The sequence below is a fragment of the Balaenoptera borealis genome, assembly GCF_965194805.1.
Source record: "Balaenoptera borealis genome assembly, chromosome: X".
Lineage (NCBI taxonomy): Eukaryota > Metazoa > Chordata > Mammalia > Artiodactyla > Balaenopteridae > Balaenoptera > Balaenoptera borealis.
Genome location: NC_138881.1, coordinates 34,354,655 through 34,376,357, shown reverse-complemented (window position 1 = coordinate 34,376,357; position 21,703 = coordinate 34,354,655). Strand labels below are relative to the sequence as shown.

Here is a 21,703-nt window from a genome sequence, read left to right as displayed (position 1 = left end):
CATGACCCTCATAATAAGCTATGAAATATGTGACACAGGCTTATGTGTTCTCATTGATCACCACCACAGCTTCTTCCTGGCTGCTCATGTGTCAGTGTTAAGTGGTTTAGAACAGCCTTTTTACTACTTTTTTTTTTTCAATCAGTATTATTAAATTGGGCTTTTGTCCCAGATCTTGATATATATGTCTGGTGAGCACTGCCAGACCCCATCGCTGATGTCCAGGCTGGTCTAGAGCCACAGCAGGCCATCCAGTTATTTCCCCCCGAGCCCAGACCTGAGTCTTTGATCTTACCACAGGCGTTTCAGAGGAGTCCTTTCCCAAGCCTCGCTGTTGGTGTCAGAGAACAGGTGTCACAGAACAGAGGAGACTGTGACTGCCCTTGGGACCTACAGTTTCTACACCCAGATCATTGGTGCTTTTGCTATATGACCCCTATATTATGTTTCCACACCATCACATCACAGGGGGCCTTTTGCTGCGATGTCATTACAAATAACTGTCTGTAGTAGTGGATATCTGTTCAGAACTTAAGCAGAAGAAGGAATAGTTCCCTTAATACATTTTTCCTTCTAACTTCTGCAAAAAGAGTAGTAAGTTTTAGAATATTTTAAGCAAAATGTTAAAATATTTGTCATCTCTGAGTAGTCTTAGCATATAACCTAAAGTGTTAAAAAGAAATTAAATGTAAGATTTAAGTTGTTGATAATATAAAATTCAAAGAATGCATATGCTTCATGAGTCTACCTTAAAGATCATTATTCAACTATATAACATGTGGATTAATTTGGAATACCAAAAACATGACATGTCCATTTGGGTACAAATAATTTCATTACAATGTGGTTAATTTTTTTAAAAGGTAATTTATATTTTACAGAAGTCTTCCCTAACACTTACTGTTACCTTTGCTATACTTGGTGTACTGGTCATCTAAACATTTACAACATTGGTCAGGTCATTCTGAGATTTTTGCCTTAATTTTTCAGGAAATACGCAGTTGTCCACTACTCTTTAGTATTACCTCGTAATTCATGGTTGATAGAGTTTCACTGAAAGCCTCAGGACTTTTCTTTTTCTCATTAGTTAGAAAAAATATTTCTAAATATATCCTATCATAGGAAAGATGCATGATCGTGCAAAGGGCAGTTCTTCAGAAATCCTGGAAGATAGTAAATCAACAAAAAAATCAAAGAAGGTAAGTGAAATGAATTTTTCATTTTAGTGTTAAGGCTAAAGTATTGAATCGCTTCTACTGCTTTTTATATGGTGATCCACATAATTTAACTCTCTTAATATGAGTTTTGATGACTCAAGAACATGTGACGAATTTCAGGTGATGTTTCACATTTTTAACGTGCATATTTACTTATTGGATTTTAGATTATGATTCAGATTGCTCTGCAAAAATGTAATAGCATGTTCCTTTCAATCATCCCATACATACTGATTGATCATACAATAAAAGATATGTAAAAGAACTCTACTGCTTAAATTATAAGAGTATAGTATCCTGAGAGTCTAGAAGAGAGTAAGGCAAAGCCAAGAAATAGGATGAATGAAAAAATAAAGATGACTGTGCTTAGAAAACATTGCAACATGCTACTCCAGTCTCTCCTAGTACCTGTTTTGGAGTTGTTACAAGTCTGATGGATACGTTTCTTCTTCTTGGAAGTAAATTACTCTTTCCACTTGCAGAAAAACTTTATTTAATCATGAGATCACATTTCCAGTTAGAAGTGTTAGGAGGTAACATGGAAGACAAGAAAAATGAAAAGCCTCGTTAATTCTTATTCAACCTAGGTGTCAGCTTAAATGTCATTTCCACACAGAGGCCTTTTGTAACCAGCAGCACTTATATAAATTATTATGTCCCATTATTATTCTCTCACAGAGCACCCTTTTCTCATACTTCTTAGTATTTGTCACAGTTTGCAATTACATAGTCATTTGTATATTCATTTACTTTATGTCTGTATCTCCCCACTGGCCTTCAGCTCCTTGGGGACAGAAACTATTTTCTGTTTTGCTTTCTAGTGTATCCTTAGCACTTATCACAGTTCCTGGTACATGGTAGATGCTCAGTAAATATTTTTGGTTGACAATGAATTGTAAAATGGGAGGGGTGAGAAAGAGGAAAGGATGAAGGTAAAACCAGGAGCTGCCCTTAAGGTAGTAAACAGCCTGTCTTTTGCCATCTTTGTAGGTATATGCCACTCTGAAATTCCTTTCAGAATTACTACAGAAATTTCAGAAGTTATTTTAGCCCAAATCTCCATATTGTTATCTTTTACTAAAAATTACTTCATGACCATTTTTATCTTTTATAAAATTATAAGTTTGGATTACCATACCCAAAAGATGTCTGTGACCTGGCTCAAAGGACACTTCAGTATTATTATCCTTCTTAGAATTATAACATGCATCACTAGAACATTTCATCAAGGTTTAGGAACTTTTTAGATTCTCCGTCTAGTAGAACAGAACATTTAACAGATATTCCACCAGTATACTTCATAGTGTTCCTGTGAAAACTTTTTTCAGTTATAAAGAGCTCAGGGAAAGAGTCTGGAAAAGAAAATCAAATCTGAGGGAGAAGGATGAAAAGTAAAGGAGTCAGGAGACCTAAGAACCTAAGGGGAGGAAAAGTGAAATGAAGCAGCAGAAAAAAATATTTGAAACACACCTCTGACCAAATGAAAATGCATATTGTAGAATACGTGGTCGAGTTTAGGGAATTTTTCAGGCTCTCCTGTCTTCAGCATTGTCCATAGTTGGTAGGATTTGGATACGCAGGACAGGAGAGGCCGGAGCCAGGGAAGGCATGCTGTGTGGCAGGCACCTACTGTAGCATCAGGAAGCCCCGCCAGTCCATGGGACAAAGGTGAGGCCAGGCCAGGATACAGAGTGCCAGGCTGACAAATTCAGTCTTAAACTTTGATTCTGCTTAAATTCTCATTTCTACCTAATGGAAAAATATAATTCAATAAGTATGTATTTCCTTGGATAAAGAAAAGAAAAAGTATTGAAAATTATATTTTAAAAAGTCAAGCAGTAATAAATGTATTTCCTACTTAAGGAATAGTCTGTTATTCTATATATTTTAAAAAGGAAATAGATGATTTAGATGAGATTTTTTTCAATCATTCCCACATGATATATTTTAATCTACAATGTCTCTAACCTATTTACACCATCTAAGCCAAACAAATCAAACTGTTTTGAAAACTTGGAAAATAAATGATGCATTAACTCATATGAAGATAAGCATGTGTTTGAAATTTTACATCCCTTCCCTTAATTAGACAGCCACTCCAAAGGTAATTTAAAAAAAAAAAGAAGAAGTACACTCTTGGTCTCTACAAGACAGAATTCACCATTGAATTTTGTTTTGATGATTTTAAGTGTTTCAGATAGCCAGGTTAGGACCCATAATTTTAATTGGTGGCAGAGATCTTTTGATTGTTGTATTTGGAAATCGCCAAATATTGCTTTTCCAAACTGTAGCAAATTTGAATCCACAGTTAGCCGCTAAGAAAAATGTGTTATTGGCTTAATTTCCACCTAAGTAAGCTACTGAAAAAAGCAGTAAGCTTTTTAGCTATTAATAATAATTTCTTCCCATCATGGAATTAGTTTATTCATGTGTTTATTTAGCATATATTTACTGGGTGCCTCTTATGTGCCAGGCACAAGGCTAAAGGCTGCAGATAGAGAGGTTAAAAATCCAGTGCCACCCCTCAGAAACTAGCTAGAATATGACAGTTTCCTGGATAGTTCCCCATGCCAGTTCACAGTCAATAGATTTCTTATTCATTGTCACTACCATAAATATAAGAGGCTGAGATGAGAATTTCTCCACCAAAAATTATGCCTGTGGATTCTTGCCTTTCCTGACGGCTTCCTTTTCTCTGATGCTAAATAAGCTTTATTCACCATGGCAGCACAATTCAGCACGTTTGCCCCAAGTACACAGTTAGCTTTACTCTATTGTGAGGAAAATCTGAGGTCAATTATACATATGGTATCCTGTTGCTGTCAGTTTTTTCAGGCTTAATACCTGAGACTGTCTCTTTCGGACCCACCCAATAATTACTCCCCTGCTTTTTAAAAATAGCTTTATTTAGGTATAATTGACCTATAATGAACTACACATATTTGAAGTATATAATCTGATTAGTTTTGACATACATATATAGCTGTGAAAGCATAATCACAATCAAGAGAGTGAACAGTGCCATTATCAGCAGAAGGTTCTTTGTGCCTCTCTGTGATCCCTGTCTACACCCCACATCCCCCTGCTGTACTCAGCAAATAACTGATACTGTTTTGAGATTCATCCATGCATGTATCAATAGTTCATTCCTTTATATTGCTGAGTGGTATTCTATTTTGAGTTAATTTCTTATATGGTAAAGGTATGGATTGAAGTTCTTTTTTTTTGCATATGGACATCCCATTGTGCTAGCACCATTTGTTGAAAAATTTTTTAAAAAGCCTGTCCTCCTCTACTGAATTGCCTTCATACCTTTGTCAGAAAGCAATTGATTTTTTATGTGTGAGCCTATTTCTGGACTCTGTATTCTGTTCCTTCGATCTGTTTATCTTGTGCCAGTACCACACTGTCTTGATTACTGTAGCTTTGATATAAGTCTTGAAATCAGGAACTGTTAGTCCTCCAACTTTGCTCCTTTTCACACTTGTTTTGACTATTCTAGACACTTTGCACTTCCATGTGAATTTTTATAATCGGTTTGTCAATTAGTGAAAAAAATGCCTGCTGGGATTTTGATTTGGCCTTGTTTTTGAATCTACAGATAAACTTGGGAAGAATTAACATTTTAACAATATTAAGTCTCCTAATTCATGAACATGACATTTCTTTTCATTTATTGATGTCTTCTCAAATTTCCTTTAGCAACATTTTGTTGAATGTTTCTTAACATGGAAGTTGAGATCACTGATTTGAGACCTTTCTTATTTTCTATTATAGGCTTTTTGTGTTATAAATTTCCCCTGAAGTACTTGATATGTTGTGTTTTCATTTTCATTCAGTTCAGAATACTTTCTAATTTCCCCTTTGATTTCTTCTTTGACTCATGGGTTATTTAATTTCAATGTTGCTGGAGATTTTTCCAGTGATCTTTCTGTTATTACTTTCTAATTTAATTACATTGTAATTGGAGAACATACTTAGTATGAATTGATTCCTTTTAAATTTATCGAGACACATTTTATGGCCCAGAATCAAGTTTATCTTGGTAAATGTTCATTTGAGAAGAAGGTTGAGAAGAATACTGTGGTTGGGTGGAGTGTTCTATCACTGACAATTAGGTCAAGTTGGTTGATAGTGTTGTTCAAGTCTTCTCCATCCTTCCTGATTTTCTGTCTACTTGTTCTATTATTGAAAGAGAGGTATTAAAATCCCTGACTATAAATTGTGGATTTGTCTAATTTTCCTTGTACTTCTATTAATTTTTGCTTTATGTATCTTAAAGCTGTTATTTGTTTCTATCATGTTTAGAATTGTTACCTGCTCTAATTAATTGACCCCTTCATCATTATGAAATGACCTTCTTAGTACACAATGATAATCTTTGCTCTAAAATCTACTTGATCTGATATTATATAGCCACTTTAGCTTTCTTTGGATTAGAGTTATCATCTTTTAACATACTTTTACTTTTAACCCATTTGTGATTTTACATTTGAAGTACATTTGATTTAGGCAGCATGTAGATGGATCTTGCTTCTTTTTTTTTCTAACATCTTTATTGGAGTATAATTGCTTTACAATGGTGTGTTAGTTTCTGCTGTATAACAAAGTAAGTCAGCTATACATAAACATATATCCCCATATCTCCTCCCTCTTGCGTCTCCCTCCAACCATCCCTATCCCATCCCTCTAGGTGGACACAAAGCACCGAGCTGATCTCCCTGTGCTATGTGGCTGCTTCCCACTAGCTATCTATTTTACATTTGGTAGTGTATATATGTCCATGCCACTCTCTCACTTCCTCCCAGCTTACCGTTCCCCCTGCCCATGTACTCAAGTCCATTCTCTGCGTCTGTGTCCATCCACCTCACTACAATTAACTCAATTTCATTTCTTTTTTATGGTTGAGTAATACTCCATTGTATACATGTGCCACATCTTCTTTATCCCTTCATCTGTTGATGGACACTTAGGTTGCTTCCATATCCTGGCTTATTGTAAATAGAGCTGTGATAAACACTGTGGTACCTGACTCTTTTGAATTATGGTTTTCTCAGGGTATATGCCCAGTAGTGGGATTGCTGGGTCGTATGGTAATTCTATTCTTAGTTTTTTAAGGAACCTCCATACTGTTCTCCATAGTGGCTGTATCAATTGACATTCCCACCAACAGTGCGACAGGGTTCCCTTTCCTCCACACCCTCTCCAGCATTTATTGTCTGTAGATTTTTTTGATGATGGCCATTCTGACTGGTGTGAGGTGATACCTCATTGTAGTTTCGATTTGCATTTCTCTAATGATTAGTGATGTTGAGCATCCTTTCATGTGTTTGTTGGCAATCTGGATATCTTCTTTGGAGAAATGTCTATTTAGGTCTTCTGCCCATTTTTGGATTGGGTTGTTTGTTTTTTTTGATATTGAGCTGCATGAGCTGCCTGTATATTTTGGAGATTAATTCTTTGTCAGTTGCTTCGTTTGCAAATATTTTCTCCCGTTCTGAGGGTTGTCTTTTCGTCTTGTTTATGGTTTCCTTTGCTGTGCAAAAGCTTTTAAGTTTCATTAGGTCCCATTTGTTTATATTTGTTTTTATTTCCATTACTCTAGGAGGTGGATCAAAAAAGATCTTGCTGTGATTTATGTCAAAGAGTGTTCGTCTTATGTTTTCCTCTGAGAGTTTTATAGTGTCCAGTCTTACATTTAGGTCTCTAATCCATTTTGAGTTTATTTTTGTGCATGGTGTTAGGGAGTATTCTAATTTCATTCTTTTACATGTAGTTGTCCAGTTTTCCCAGCACCACTTATTGAAGAGGCTGTCTTTTCTCCATTGTATATCCTTGCCTCCTTTGTCATAGATTAGTTGACCATAGGTGTGTGGGTTTATCTCTGGGCTTTCTGTCCTGTTCCATTGATCTATATTTCTGCTTTTGTGCCAGTACCATACTGTCTTGATTACTGTAGCTTTGTAGTATAGTCTGAAGTCAGGGTGGCTGATTCTTCCAGCTCCGTTTTTCTTTCTCAAGATTGCTTTGGCTATTCGGGGTCTTTTGTGTTTCCATTCAAATTGTGAAATATTTTTTGTTCTACTTCTGTGAAAAATGCTATTGGTAGTTTGATAGGGATTGCATTGAATCTGTAGATTGTTTTGGGTAGTATAGTCATTTTCACAATGTTGATTCTTCCCATCCAGAAACATGGTATATGTCTCCATCTGTTTGTATCATCTTTAATTTCTTTCTTCAGTGTCTTATAGTTTTCTGCATATAGGTCTTTGGTCTCCCTAGGTAGGTTTATTCCTAGGTATTTTATTCTTTTTGTTGCAGTGGTAAATGGGAGTGTTTCCTTAATTTCTCTTTCAGATTTTTCATCATTAGTGTATAGGAATGCAAGAGATTTCTGTGCATTAATTTTGTATCCTGCTACTTTACCAAGTTCATTGATTAGCTCTACCACTTTTCTGGTAGCATCTTTGGGATTCCCTATGTATAGTATCATGTCATCTGCAAACAGTGACAGCTTTACTTCTTCTTTTCCAACTTGGATTCCTTTTATTTCTTTTTCTTCTCTGACTGCTGTGGCTAAAACTTCGAAAACTATGTTGAATAATAGTGGTGACAGTGGACAACCTTGTCTTGTTCCTGATCTTAGAGGAAATGGTTTCAGTTTTTCACCATTGAGAACGATGTTGGCTGTGGGTTTGTCATATGTGGCCTTTATTATGTTGAGGAAAGTTCCCTCTGTGCCTACTTTCTGCAGGGCTTTTATCATAAATGGGTGTTGAATTTTGTCAAAAGCTTTCTCTGCATCTGTTGAGATGATCATATGGTTTTTCTCCTTCAATTTGTTAATATGGTGTATCACGTTGATTGATTTGCGTATATTGAAGAATCCTTGCATTCCTGGAATAAACCCCACTTGATCATGGTGTATGATCCTTTTAATGTGCTGTTGGATTCTGTTTGCTAGTATTTTGTTGAGGATTTTTGCATCTATGTTCATCAGTGATATTGGCCTGTAGTTTTCTTTCTTTGTGACATCTTTGTCTGGTTTTGGTATCAGGGTGATGGTGGCCTCGTAGAATGAGTTGGGGAGTGTTCCTCCCTCTTCAATATTTTGGAAGAGTTTGAGAAGGATAGGTGTTAGCTCTTCTCTAAATGTTTGATAGAATTCGCCTGTGAAGCCATCTGGTCCTGGGCTTTTGTTTGTTGGAAGATTTTTAATCACAGTTTCAATTTCAGTGCTTGTGATTGGTCTGTTCATATTTTCTATTTCTTCCTGGTTCAGTCTCGGTAGGTTGTGCATTTCTAAGAATTTGTCCATTTCTTCCAAGTTGTCCATTTTATTGGCATAGAGTTGCTTGTAGTAATGTCACATGATCGTCTGTATTTCTGCAGTGTCAGTTGTTACTTCTCCTTTTTCATTTCTAATTCTATTGATTCGAGTCTTCTCCCTTTTTTTCTTGATGAGTCTGGCTAATGGCTTATCAATTTTGTTTATCTTCTCAAAGAACCAGCTTTTAGTTTTATTGATCTTTGCTATTGTTTCCTTCATTTCTTTTTCATTTATTTCTGATCTGATCTTTATGATTTCTTTCCTTCTGCTAACTTTGGGGTTTTTTTGTTCTTCTTTCTCTAATTGCTTTAGGTGCAAGGTTAGGTTGTTTATTCGAGATGTTTCCTGTTTCTTACGGTAGGATTGTATTGCTATAAACTTCCCTCTTAGAACTGCTTTTGCTGCATCCCATAGGTTTTGGGTCGTCGTGTCTTCATTGTCATTTGTTTCCAGGTATTTTTTTATTTCATCTTTGATTTCTTCAGTGATCTCTTGGTTATTTAGTAGTGTATTGTTTAGCCTCCATGTGTTTGTATTTTTGACAGATCTTTTCCTGTAATTGATATCTAGTCTCATAGCGTTGTGGTCGGAAAAGATACTTGATACGATTTCAATGTTTTTAAATTTACCAGTGCTTGATTTGTGACCCAAGGTATAGTCTATCCTGGAGAATGTTCCATGAGCACTTGAGAAGAAAGTGTATTCTGTTGTTTTTGGATGGAATGTCCTATAAATATCAATTAAGTCCATCTTGTTTAAGGTATCATTTAAAGCTTGTGTTTCTTTCTTTATTTTCATTTTGGATGATCTGTCCATTGGTGAAAGTAGGTTTTTAAAGTCCCCTACTATGATTGTGTTACTGTCAATTTCCCCTTTTATGGCTGTTAACATTTGCCTTATGTATTGAGGTGCTCCTATGTTGGGTGCATAAATATTTACAATTGTTGTATCTTCTTCTTGGATTGATCCCTTGGTCATTATGTAGTGTCCCTCTTTGTCTCTTTGTAGTGTCCTTCTTTGTCTCTTTACTTACTATAATAAAATATATAGTCTTTATTTTAAAGTCTGTTTTGTCTGATATGAGAATTGCTACTCCAGCTTTCTTTTGATTTCCATTTGCATGGAATATCTTTTTCCATCTCCTCACTTTCAGTCTGTATGTGTCCCTAGGTCTGAAGTGGGCCTCTTGTAGACAGCATATATACGGGTCTTGTTTTTGTATCCATTCAGCCAGTCTGTGTCTTTTGTGTCTAGCATTTAATCCATTTACATTTAAGGTAGTTATCGATATGTGTGTTCCTATTACCATTTTCTTAATTATTTTGGGTTTGTTATGGTAGGTGTTTTCCTTCTCTTGTGTTTCCTGCTTAGAGAAGTTCCTTTAGCATTTGTTGTAAAGCTGGTTTGGTGGTGCTGAATTGTCTTAGCTTTTGCTTGTCTGTAAAGGTTTTAATATCTCCATCGAATCTGAATGAGATCCTTGCTGGGTAGAGTAATCTTGGTTTTAGGTTTTTCTCTTTCATCACTTTAAATATGTCCTGCCACTCCCTTTTGGCTTGCAGGGTTTCTGCTGAAAGATCAGCTGTTAACCTTATGGGGATTCCCTTGTATGTTATTTGTTGCTTTTCCCTTGCTGCTTTTAATATTTTTTCTTTGTATTTAATTTTTGATAGTTTGATTAATACGTGTCTTGGCGTGTTTCTCCTTGGATTTATCCTGTATGGGACTCTGCGCTTCCTGGACTTGATTGACTATGTCCTTTCCCATACTAGGGAAGTGTTCAACTATAATCTCTCCAAATATTTTCTCAGTCCCTTTCGTTTTCTCTTCTTCTTCTGGAACCCCTATAATTCAAATGTTGGTGCGTTTAATGTTGTCCCAGAGGTCTCTGAGACTGTCCTCAATTCTTTTCATTCTTTTTTCTTTATTCTGCTCTGCGGTAGTTATTTCCACTATTTTATCTTCCAGGTCACTTGTCCATTCTTCTGCCTCAGTTATTCTGCTATTGATTCCTTCTAGAGAATTTTTAATTTCATTTATTGTGTTGTTCGTCATTGTTTGTTTGCTCTTTAGTTCTTCTAGGTCCTTGTTAAACGTTTCTTGTATTTTCTCTGTTCTATTTCCAAGATTTTGGATCATCTTTTACTATCATTGCTCTGAATTCTTTTTCAGGTAGACTGACTATTTCCTCTTCATTTGTTTGGTCTGGTGGGTTTTTACCTTGCTCCTTCATCAGCTGTGTATTTCTCTGTCTTCTCATTTTGCTTAACTTACTGTGTTTGGGGTCTCCTTTTCGCAGGCTGCAGGTTCGTAGTTCCCGTTGTTTTTGGTGTGTGCCCCCATTGGGTGAGGTTGGTTCAGTGGGTTTTGTAGGCTTCCTGGTGGAGGGGACTGGTGCCTGTGTTCTGGTGAATGAGGCTGGATCTTGTCTTTCTGGTGTGCAGGACTGCATCCGGTGGTGTGTTTTGGGGTGTCTGTGAACTTATTATGATTTTAGGCAGCCTCTCTGCTAATGGGTTTGGTTATGTTCCTGTCTCGCTAGTTGTTTGGCATAGGGTGTCCAGCACTGTAGCTTACTGGTCGTTGAGTGGAGCTGGGTCTTCATGTTGAGATGGAGATCTCTGAGAGAGCTTTCACCATTTGCTGGAGCACCAAGGTCTTGCTTTTTTATCTAATCTGAAAATCTCTGCCTATTTATTTATTTATTTATTTATTTATTTATTTATTTATTTATTTATTTATTTATTTATTTATGTATGGCTGCATTGGGTCTTCGTTGCTGCGCACAGGCTTTCTCTAGTTGCGACGAGCGGGGGCTACTCTTCGTTGTGGTGCCCGGGCTTCTCATTGCAGTGGCTTCTCTTGTTGCGGAGCACAGGCCCTAGGCACACGGGCTTCAGTAGTTGTGGCACGAGGGCTCAGTAGCTGTGGCTCGCGGGCTCTAGAGCCCAGGCTCAGTAGTTGTGGCGCACGGGCTTAGTTGCTCCTCAGCATGTGGGATCTTCCCGGACCAGGGCTCGAACCCGTGTCCCCTGCATTGGCTGGCGGATTCTTAACCACTGTGCCACCAGGGAAGGCCCTGCCTTTTTAATTGGAGCATTTAGACCAGTTATATTTAATCTGATTATTGATGTAATTAGGTTTAAATCTATTATCTTACCATTGGTAGTATTCTTCTTTGTTCCTAAAAAAATGCTACTTTATTTGATCGAATATTATCATAGCTATACTAGTTTTCCTATGGTTAGCGTTTTCCTAATATATCTTTTTTCATTCTTATACTTCTACTTGTACTTTAGATGTGTCTCTTGTAAATGGCCTCTAAGGTGGATTCTGACTTTAAACTTTTTAACATGTACCTAAAATCTAAAGCTAATCAATGTACCTTTTTCCCAAATATTACCAGGATCTTAGAAGAGTTTTCTCTGCTATCACTCGTTTTTTTCCCATTTTCATGTTATTGTATCGAGTATTCATTCTATTAATTTTTTTAACCTCATCAATCAAATATTATTTGTTATACCACTTTCTTTATTCACCATTCGTTTTCACATTTCAGATGTCCCTTCTGGAATGTTTTTTATTCTTCCTGAAGAAATCCTTTGGAAGTTACTGTCATAAATTTTGTTCTGAAGTTAATTTTTGTAGTTGCTACTCACTGGAAAATTAATGGTGGTATGGCTGGTTGACAGTTATTTTCTTTTAGTATCTGCTCCCATTGTGGCTATTAAGAAATTTGCTTTAGTATAGTTGCTGGTAACTTCACATATAATCTGTCATTTCTGTCTGGCTGCTTTTTACATTGTTTGTTTGTCTTTGGTGTGCTTCATTTCACTATGAGTTGCCTAGATGTGAGGTTTTTTTATTTTAACTTTCTTCTAATTCATTATGACTCTTGAATCTGAGAATTCATGTCATTCATCATTTTAAGAAAATTCTCATCCATTATATATTTGAATATTTCCTCTCTCCTCTTTGGGGCTCAAATATAATAAAACTTTTTATTCTGTTATCTGTGTCTTTTAATTTTTACTTTTATATTTTCTGTATCTCAGTGATATTTGGGGAAATTTCAGAGCTTGTCTGTTTCATAGTATCTTTTCATCTGAGACTAATCTGCTATTTAACCTCCTTATTGAGTTTTAATTTCAGTTATGTTTTTCACATTTTGAAGTGAAATTCTATTTTGATTCTTTTTCAAATCAATCTGATCTTTTACCTTGTTTTTTTTACCTAGTACCTTGTTTTGTGCTCCTGTTTTTTATTATAGTCCTTTAAATAATTTAAGCAAACTTATTTTATATTCTGTATTTAGTTATTCCAATGTCAGACATCCTCCAGAGTCTAAATCTGTTTGTTGCTTTGGCTGGCTTGCTAATGGTGTCTTGTTTCCTTCTGTGTTTTGAAATTTGGATTGTAAATTCATGTTCAACCAGGACTTTTTGTGGAAATCCTTTAAAGCTTAGATTACTGTAAGTCCATCCATAGAGAATTTGTATAAAATTCTGTTAGCTCCCCTGGGTGTTACCATTTCGGGATGGCTTTCAGTCAATGTCTCAGTTAAGGGTTTTCCACCGGTACTGTACATGTGAACCCCAAACTCATGTTAGGAAAACATTATTAGGCTGAGAGAGACATGTTATTTTGTTCTCTTCCAGTGTTTGTAGGTGGACTTACATTAAAGGCCTAGTCCTCAGAGGGTCCCCACTTTACATAGGAGTCTCAGTTCCAATTCTCTATATTTTGTGAGATCAAATCTGTTAAAATCCAAGAGTTGAAGTTATGAGATCAATAAAAAGCGATTTCAGTACTCAACTCACCCCCGAGGCTTCCTGCTCCCTCTTTTTTTGTCCCACAGGGATTTCCCTTCATTTTATGTGAGCTTACCTACACATTATAAAATTATATTTTGTATACTTCTTCAGCATTTCTTGGCATTTTGTAGTGGCAGAATTTTTCAAGATGTGTATTCCTACGCAATAGCAGGAACAGGAGTTCTCCCATTTTAGTTCATAGACTTTATCTAGACTGACTTTTTGGGTTACAACTTTTCATTCTAGTTCCTCCATTCTTTAAGGCTAAAGGCAAGCTATTATTATTAGCACCATTTTAATTTCTGAAGGAGCCAGATCTTCAGCTGTTCTTTGGTTTTGGCATCTTGTCAAAACCATTATTTGGGTTGTCATTCTTTAGGAATCCTGTTTTCTCTCTGGCTAAATCCTCAAAGGGCTTAAATCATTTGGAACTTTTCAGTTATCATCTTCCTTGATGTCTCCTGCATGTGCCTTGTTGGCAACTCTCTTCTTGATGTTTTCCTCCCCTGACTTCTGAGTTGCCTTTTTTTCCTGATTTTGTTCCTACAAAACTCAGCCCCCAGTGCTGGCTCCTCTTCCTCTGCCTACCTTTCACACTTGGCTTTTCCTCAGTCTCTTTTCTTCTGTTTTCTCTTCTGCCCACCTGGAATCCCTGGGTTATGGGGTCTACTTTCGTCTCTTCAGCTGTTATCTGCATTCTGCCTGTCCGCAGCCCTGGCCTCCCTTGAGCAGCAGGTCTGTATATCCAACTGCCTACTCAGCCCCCTGGGGCTCCCACCCCCATCATTTGGCAGCACTAACACTTTGCCAGAAGTTCTGATCTACAGGAATGGGGAGGTATGTCCTCTGGAAGATGCTGGTTTTCATCTTTTTCTCTTATAACAAAACAAAGTGAAATACTAAATTTGTTCTTTGAAGAAAAATGTTAACATATTACCAAAGCACTGATAGTGTTGAAGGGTAAACCCTGAAAGGTCTTGTTTTAGGGAAGAATCATGATTGCAATTGGTAAAAGAAAAAAGGCTGGTGGATGCTAAGAATGTACCATTGTGGTGCCTCATAAAGATGTGATGAAATAATGTTAAGACTTGTTGAAAATTATACCCCCTAAATACTGTTAAGTGACTGTTTCACTTACTGAAATGAATTCTCTGCATGTGTGTTTTCCTTCTAGATTTTCCTCTTTAAAAGGATGTCATTGACGAGCCAGAAAAGTAAAAAGCAGAATAATAATGAGCCACTCCCAGAGATAAAATCAGTAGGAGATAAAATAGCTTTTAAAAGGAATAAGAAAGATGCCAACAAGAACCACATGGGGCAAAATCATCAAGATACCTCACCCCCAAATATGGAGAGAAGGTCAAAATCTTGTATAATACTATGAATATATGTTTATGTTTTCATGGTCACCAAGCCCCATTGTAATTTATACTTGAAAAACATTTGAGTTCTGACAGAAAGTTTCTAATAACAAACTTTTAAAGATATAACTTAAGAATATGTTTTATTTGATTTGAATCGTACGACCAGTTTTGATATTTATTTAAATGCTGATATTTTTGACAAGCAATTTCAGAATATGTGTATCTCAGACTCTCCTTCAAGTGTTGTGGCCTTAACTGTTCAGTGTTGCAATACAAAATACACTTTTATATGTGAAACAAATTAAGATATTTCATAGTTTTTACTAAATTTTACTTCTTTATAATTTCATAAGGCAATATTTGCAATCTCATGACACTAACAGTTTTTAATGTATTTGCAATTTTCAAACACTGAGTCAAAATTGTTTTTAATGAACATATTTTAATAAACTATAGCTGGTCGGTTCCACTGTTTAAATGGGTGAATATCAATAAAATTTGGAGGTACTTGGAGTTATCAGTTGACAAAACAGGGGCAAAAGAAATCTCATTTTAAAATATTAAAAGACGCAAAATGCATTTACCTTTGAGTAAAGAAAGTATCAGGGCAACTGTATAAACAGGACATCTTTGTGGAGAAACTGTGTTGAAATTTCTTTGCTTCCTGCTCCTCTCTTTAGGGAGGTGATTTGACATGAAAACATTGCAGATTATCTGCACTGTTTGACCATGCCACAGATCACCAGTCTAGGAGAACCGGACACAGCCAGACTCGCTCATTGCAGCTGTCTCTAGCATTGACAGTGGTAACTAAGGTTGGCTGTGTCACACAGTGCTCTGCCACAAGGAATAGGAAGGGTAAAGCTGCTAAGTCTGCTCTAATAGAAACATTGCTTTCCTATGCTCACAGATGCTACTTATTTAATTGATCAAACTACCTTCATTTTTCCCATTCTAACTTCTGACTAAAACATTTGCTTATTCAATCACAGTGACCATTGCCCCATTTAAACAAAACAAAACAAAAATACTCCATCTTTGTGTTTAACGTACAAGGGCTGTAAGGATGTTAGTCTAGAATACGTGTGATTTTGAAATCTTACAAAATAGTCTCCTATATTACATTTAGTGGAATTCTAATTTTATTAAAGGTAAATTTAATAAAAATTTTTGCTATTGCCACTATAGTACTAGTACAGTATTGTAAAAATACTTTGCCAAAATATAAACTATAGAAGCCAAGTGGAAGTGAAACTCACAGTAATACTAAGACATGCCAGTTGTGATAGGCAGGATTCTAAAATGGCCCCCAAGGTTCCCGCCTGCTGGTATACTTGCCTTGAATAATCCCTTCCCCTTGAGAGTAGGGGAGACCAGTGAATATGATGAGCTATCACTCCATTGCTTATGTTATATTATGTGGAAAAGATGAAATATTTTGCAGATATAATTAAGATTCCTAATGAGTTAACTTTAAGCAAAAGAGAGATAATCCCAGGTGGGCCTGACCTAATCAGGCGAGTCCTTTCAAAAAAGATCTAGATGTCAGAGTTGGAAGAATTCAGAGCAATTCAAAGCAGTAGAGATGCTCTCCTGTTGGCCTTGAAGAAGCAAACTGCCATATTATGGAGAGGGCCATGTGCCAGGGTGAGAAGCCTCTAGGGTCTGAAGGCTTCTACTCTACAACTGCAAGGCACTGAATTCTGCCAACAACCAGTGCGCTTGGAAGAGGAACCCAATCCTCAGATTAGACCATAGCCCTGGCTGACACCCTGATTGCAGCTTTGTGAGGCCCTGAGCAAAGGACCTAGCTAAGTAGTACCCAGGCTCCTGACCCATGAAAACTATGAGATAACTATATGTTGTTCTAATCCACTAACTTTATGGTAATTTGTTATGCAGCAGTAGAAACTAACATCAGTTTTATTCTGGGAAAGGGCCTCTCTCAAATCGGAAAGTTGGAAAGTCTTCATCTCAGGAATGAGGGGATATTTTATTAAATTTAACAAAAAATACATTTAAACCAGGGATCGCATAACTGAAGTATTTTCAGAGGCTAAACAGATAAGCGTAATGGAGCTGCTGCCAATCTGTTCTACCTGGTAATTGCTGTTTCTCAATACTGGGCCCAGTGTTGCCAGACCCTCAGCCATTTTAAGAGTCTCATGCTCTACCAACTGAGCTAGCCAGACGGCTTCCCCTCAGCCATTTTAAAAAGAAGGTGGAAATGCGGGTTTTTATATAGACAACTCATTCGTGTACATGTCCATATGTGCATGCATGTACATAAACAGGGAGAGCCAAACCATAGCTGCAGGCCCAATTTTGCCCACAAAGGGCAAATTGTGACCTCTGTTTTTTTTTTTTTTTTTAAATATACACAGGCAAGCCTGCACTGTTAAGAGCTTTTTTTTTTTTTAATTTTTTATTTATTTATATTTTATTTTTGGCTGTGTTGGGTCTTCGTTTCTGTGAGAGGGCTTTATCCAGTTGCGGCAAGCAGGGGCCACTCTTCATCGCGGTGCGCGGGCCTCTCGCTATCGCGGCCTCTCTTGTTGTGGAGCACAAGCTCCAGACGCGCAGGCTCAGTAGTTGTGGCTCACGGGCCCAATTGCTCCGCGGCATGTGGGATCTTCCCAGACCAGGGCTCGAACCCGTGTCCCCTGCATTGGCAGGCAGATTCTCAACCGCTGCGCCACCAGGGAAGCCCCTGACCTCTGTTTTAAACAAAGTACATTATTTTGGCAAGAGAAATTTGTTTACAAGGAAAACATGTTGAAATAATTAATTAGGCCCTGGATTCATCTCAGTTGTAATCTTCCCTAATTTGGCCTCAGATTTTAAGCAGGAAATGAGAGTTAAAGGATTAATTAGAAAAGGGATGCTTCTACTAAGGAGGTAATTTTTTTGTTGCATACAAATTCATACTAAGCCTTCTTGGGAGTGTGGGGAGTTGGAGGATGATGGAGTATAACTATATTGAATACAATAAAGTAAGATGTTTCTGCTGGAAGAAGCTACATTAAAGTTAAGAGACAACAGACAAACAGGCTTAATAGCAGTCCCTCCAACAATTGTGACGGATGACTACTTTGGCATAATGTTAATACACAGTCCTAATCACTGAAACGTCAGGAAATGTTATCCTAACCGTAAAATTATTTACGAAAACTACAGCAGGAAATTATATCTGACCAGGCCAAGCTGCATTCCCAAATAGTTCCATTTGCTTTCATTTTCATCTGGTATGTATAATATGTATATTATGATAAATGAGATATCTTAAAGGTAAGGTTAACAGTGGACTAGAGAGCTATATCTAACTTTAAATGACATTAATATGTTTTTATTTTAAGAAAAATCTTATCTGATTCGTGGTTAACATCTATCCCAAGATGAAACAAAAATTTTTTTTATATTCGAGAAAAGCTTTTGAAGTTTCTCAGAAGTAATCTTTACAAGTACTTTGTTTAGAATTTGTCTAAATAGTAGCACAGTACTTCTAAAAGTTACAGAATTTTCCCTATGAGTGTGTTTATTACAACAGAAGTTTTCTATTATAATGTCTCAGTCTATCAATTGCTAAAATCATTAAAGTTCTGTACATAGGAATATTTGATTTTATATTTTTAGGTAACTTATAATTTCCAACTTAGCATCAGATTTATATTAACTCCTTAATTGGTATAATTATGTAATTTACTGCATATAGTAATTAAGAATTACAAAAATTATATAAAAGCATAAACTAATTTGGGAAAACTTTTTAATTAAATTGAAACTTTCATTTTTGAATTGAATACTGATTTACAATAGTGTGTTAGTTTCCGGTTTACAGCAAACTAATTCAGATATATATGTGTGTGTGTGTGTGTGTGTGTGTATGTGTGTGTGTGTATTTTAGATTATTTTCCATTATAGGTTATTACAAGATATTGAATATAGTTCTCTGTGCTTATAGTAAATCCTTGTTGCTTATCTATTTTATGTATAGTAGTTTGTATCTCTTAATCCCATACTCCTAACTTATCCCTCCCCTTCTCCCTTTCCCCTTGGGTAACCGTAAATTTGTTTTCTAGGTCTTTGAGTCTGTTTCTCTTTTGTATATAGGTTCATTTGTATTATTTTTTAGATTCCACATGTAAGTGTTATCATATAGTATTTGTCTTTCTCTGTCTGACTTACTTCACTTAGTATGATATTCTTTAGGTTACTCCATGTTGCTGCAATGCCATTTTTTCATTCTTTTTTATGGCTGAGTAATATTTTGTGTGTGTGTGTGTGTATATAAGAAGATATATATATCTTCCTAAACCAGTCATCTGTACATGGACACTTGGCTTGTTTCCATGTCTTGGCTATTGTAAATAGTGGTGCTATGAACATTGGGATGCATGTATCTTTTCAAATTAGAGTTTTCATCTTTTTTGGATATGTGTCCAGGAATGGGATTGCTGGATCATATGGTAGTTCTATTTTAACTTTTTAAGGAACCTCCATACTCTTCTCCATAGTGGCTGCACCAATTTATATTCCCACAAACAGTGCAAGAGGGTTCCCTTTTCTCCACACCCTCTCAGCATTTATTATTTGTAGACTTTTTGTGTGTGTGATATACTTTTTTTTTAACATCTTTATTGGAGTATAATTGCTTTACAATGGTGTGTTAGTTTCTGCTTTATAACAAATTGAATCAGTTATACATATACATATGTTCCCATATCTCTTCCCTCTTGCGTCTCCCTCCCTCCCACCCTCCCTATCCCACCCCTCTAGGGGGTAACAAAGCACCGAGCTGATCTCCCTGTGCTATGCGGTTGCTTCCCACTAGCTATCTATTTTACATTTGGTAGTGTATATATGTCCATGCCACTCTCTAACTTTGTCCCAGCTTACCCTTCCCCCGCCCCATATCCTCAAGTCCATTCTCTAGTAGGTCTGTGTCTTTATTCCTGTCTTGCCACTAGGTTCTTCATGACCTTTTTTTTTTTTCCTTAGATTCCATATATATGTGTCAGCATACGGTTTTTTTTTTTTTTTTTTTTTTTGAAGATAAATACTACATTTTTTAGGCTGAAGTGAAAAATTTTTTGTCATATGTTGTCATGCATAGAGAATCAACATCATATTCAAACTGAGCAGTTTTTATTTATTACAATTTTCTAAATCAATCAAAACAAAACACATCTTCCTCACAAAGTGATGGCTCGAACAACATTAATTCCTTAGAGATTTGTCACATCTGATCTGTTTTCATTCTAAGAGAGTTCACTTTTTTTTTTTTAAAGTTTTATTTATTGATTGATTGCTTGATTGCTATGTTGGGTCTTCGTTTCTGTGCTAGGGCCTTCTCTAGTTGCGGCAAGCGGGGGCCACTCTTCATCGCGGTGCGCGGGCCTCTCACTATCATGGCCTCTCTCGTTGCAGAGCACAGGCTCCAGACGCACAGGCTCAGTAGTTGTGGCTCACGGGTCTAGTTGCTCCGCGGCATGTGGGATCTTCCCAGACCAGGGCGCGAACCCGTGTCCCCTGCATTAGCAGGCAGATTCTCAACCACTGCGCCACCAGGGAAGCCCGAGAGTTCACTTTTAATAACAGTTATTTCAATGTAAAAGTATTTTTTCCCCATGAACTTTGTAACTTAGGAATGTGGTCATTGACTGAAACATAAGATAGCAGAAAAATATTTTATTTAATTATCTTTTTATTTTAGGTTTTTCTAGTTCTGGATAGTAAAAAAAAAAGTATTGTGGGTGTAACTCATTTGACATAGAACTGAGATGTTTTATGGAATACTGGAGTCGAGTAAGCTTAACATTTCTTGTTGTCACTCTAGAAACTAAACATCGTATGCTTTCATTTGAGTTTGCTTACAATATTTAGGATATACAATGTATATCCTAATTGTGCCTTATAACAGTCGTGCCATTATTCAGTTGAAATAAGATCTGGGAATTGGGACACTTAACTTCTTCATTGAATCATTGTGTGATTTTGGACAAGTCACTGTTTTTGCCCAAACTTTTTCATTTACAAATTCACTGTGATTACATATGATTTACTAGTATACAATCAAGCTAGGATTTATGTCTACCTGGGACAAAAAATAAGGCAATGAAAAGTATAGTCCTCATAAGGACAAGATTTTGCTTTCTTTACCCAGGTCTAGAATTCACCTTGAAAAATGAGTGATTACGTGAAGCCAACCATGGCTACCTACAAAAGACAACTAATAACAGGTCTAAAATCTCTTCAAGGATTTATGCAACACAACTGACCGCTTCTGCATTTCACAAGGTTTTCTTTTTTTTTTTTTTTTAAACATCTTTATTGAAGTATAATTGCCTTACAATAGTGTGTTAGCTTCTGCTTTATAACAAAGTGAATCAGTTATACATATACAATATGTTCCCATTTCTCTTCCCTCTTGCATCTCCCTCCCTCCCACCCTCCCCATCCCACCCCTCTAGGTGGTCACAAAGCACCGAGCTGATCTCCCTGTGCTATGCGGCTGCTTCCCACTAGCTATCTATTTTACATTTGGTAGTGTATATATGTCCATGCCACTCTCTCACTTTGTCCCAGCTTACACTTCCCCCTCCCCATGTCCTCAAGTCCATTCTCTACGTCTGCGTCTTTATTCCTGTCCTGCCCCTAGGTTCTTCAGAACCTTTTTTTTTTCCCTTAGATTCCATATATATGTGTCAGCATACGGTATTTGTTTTTCTCTTTCTGACTTACTTCACTCTGTATGACAGACTCTAGGTGCATCCACCTCACTACAAATAACTCAATTTCATTTCTTTTTATGGCTGAGTAATATTCCATTGTATATATGTGCCACATCTTCTTTATCCATTCATCCGACGATGGACACTTAGGTTGCTTCCATGTCCTGGCTATTGTAAATAGAGCTGCAATGAACATTTTGGTACATGACTCTTTTTGAATTATGGTTTTCTCAGGGTATATGCCCAG

The 21,703-nt window shown here is 36.6% G+C and overlaps 1 protein-coding gene across 1 annotated transcript in view; it reads left to right on the top strand.

Annotated features, from left to right (window-relative positions):
* RPGR (retinitis pigmentosa GTPase regulator) overlaps window positions 1-21,703 on the top strand; it is a 99,134-nt gene that overhangs the window by 42,013 nt on the left and 35,418 nt on the right. The window contains 1 exon segment of the mRNA XM_082378108.1: window positions 1,123-1,199. Within this exon segment, the coding sequence (XP_082234234.1) occupies window positions 1,123-1,199 (77 nt within the window).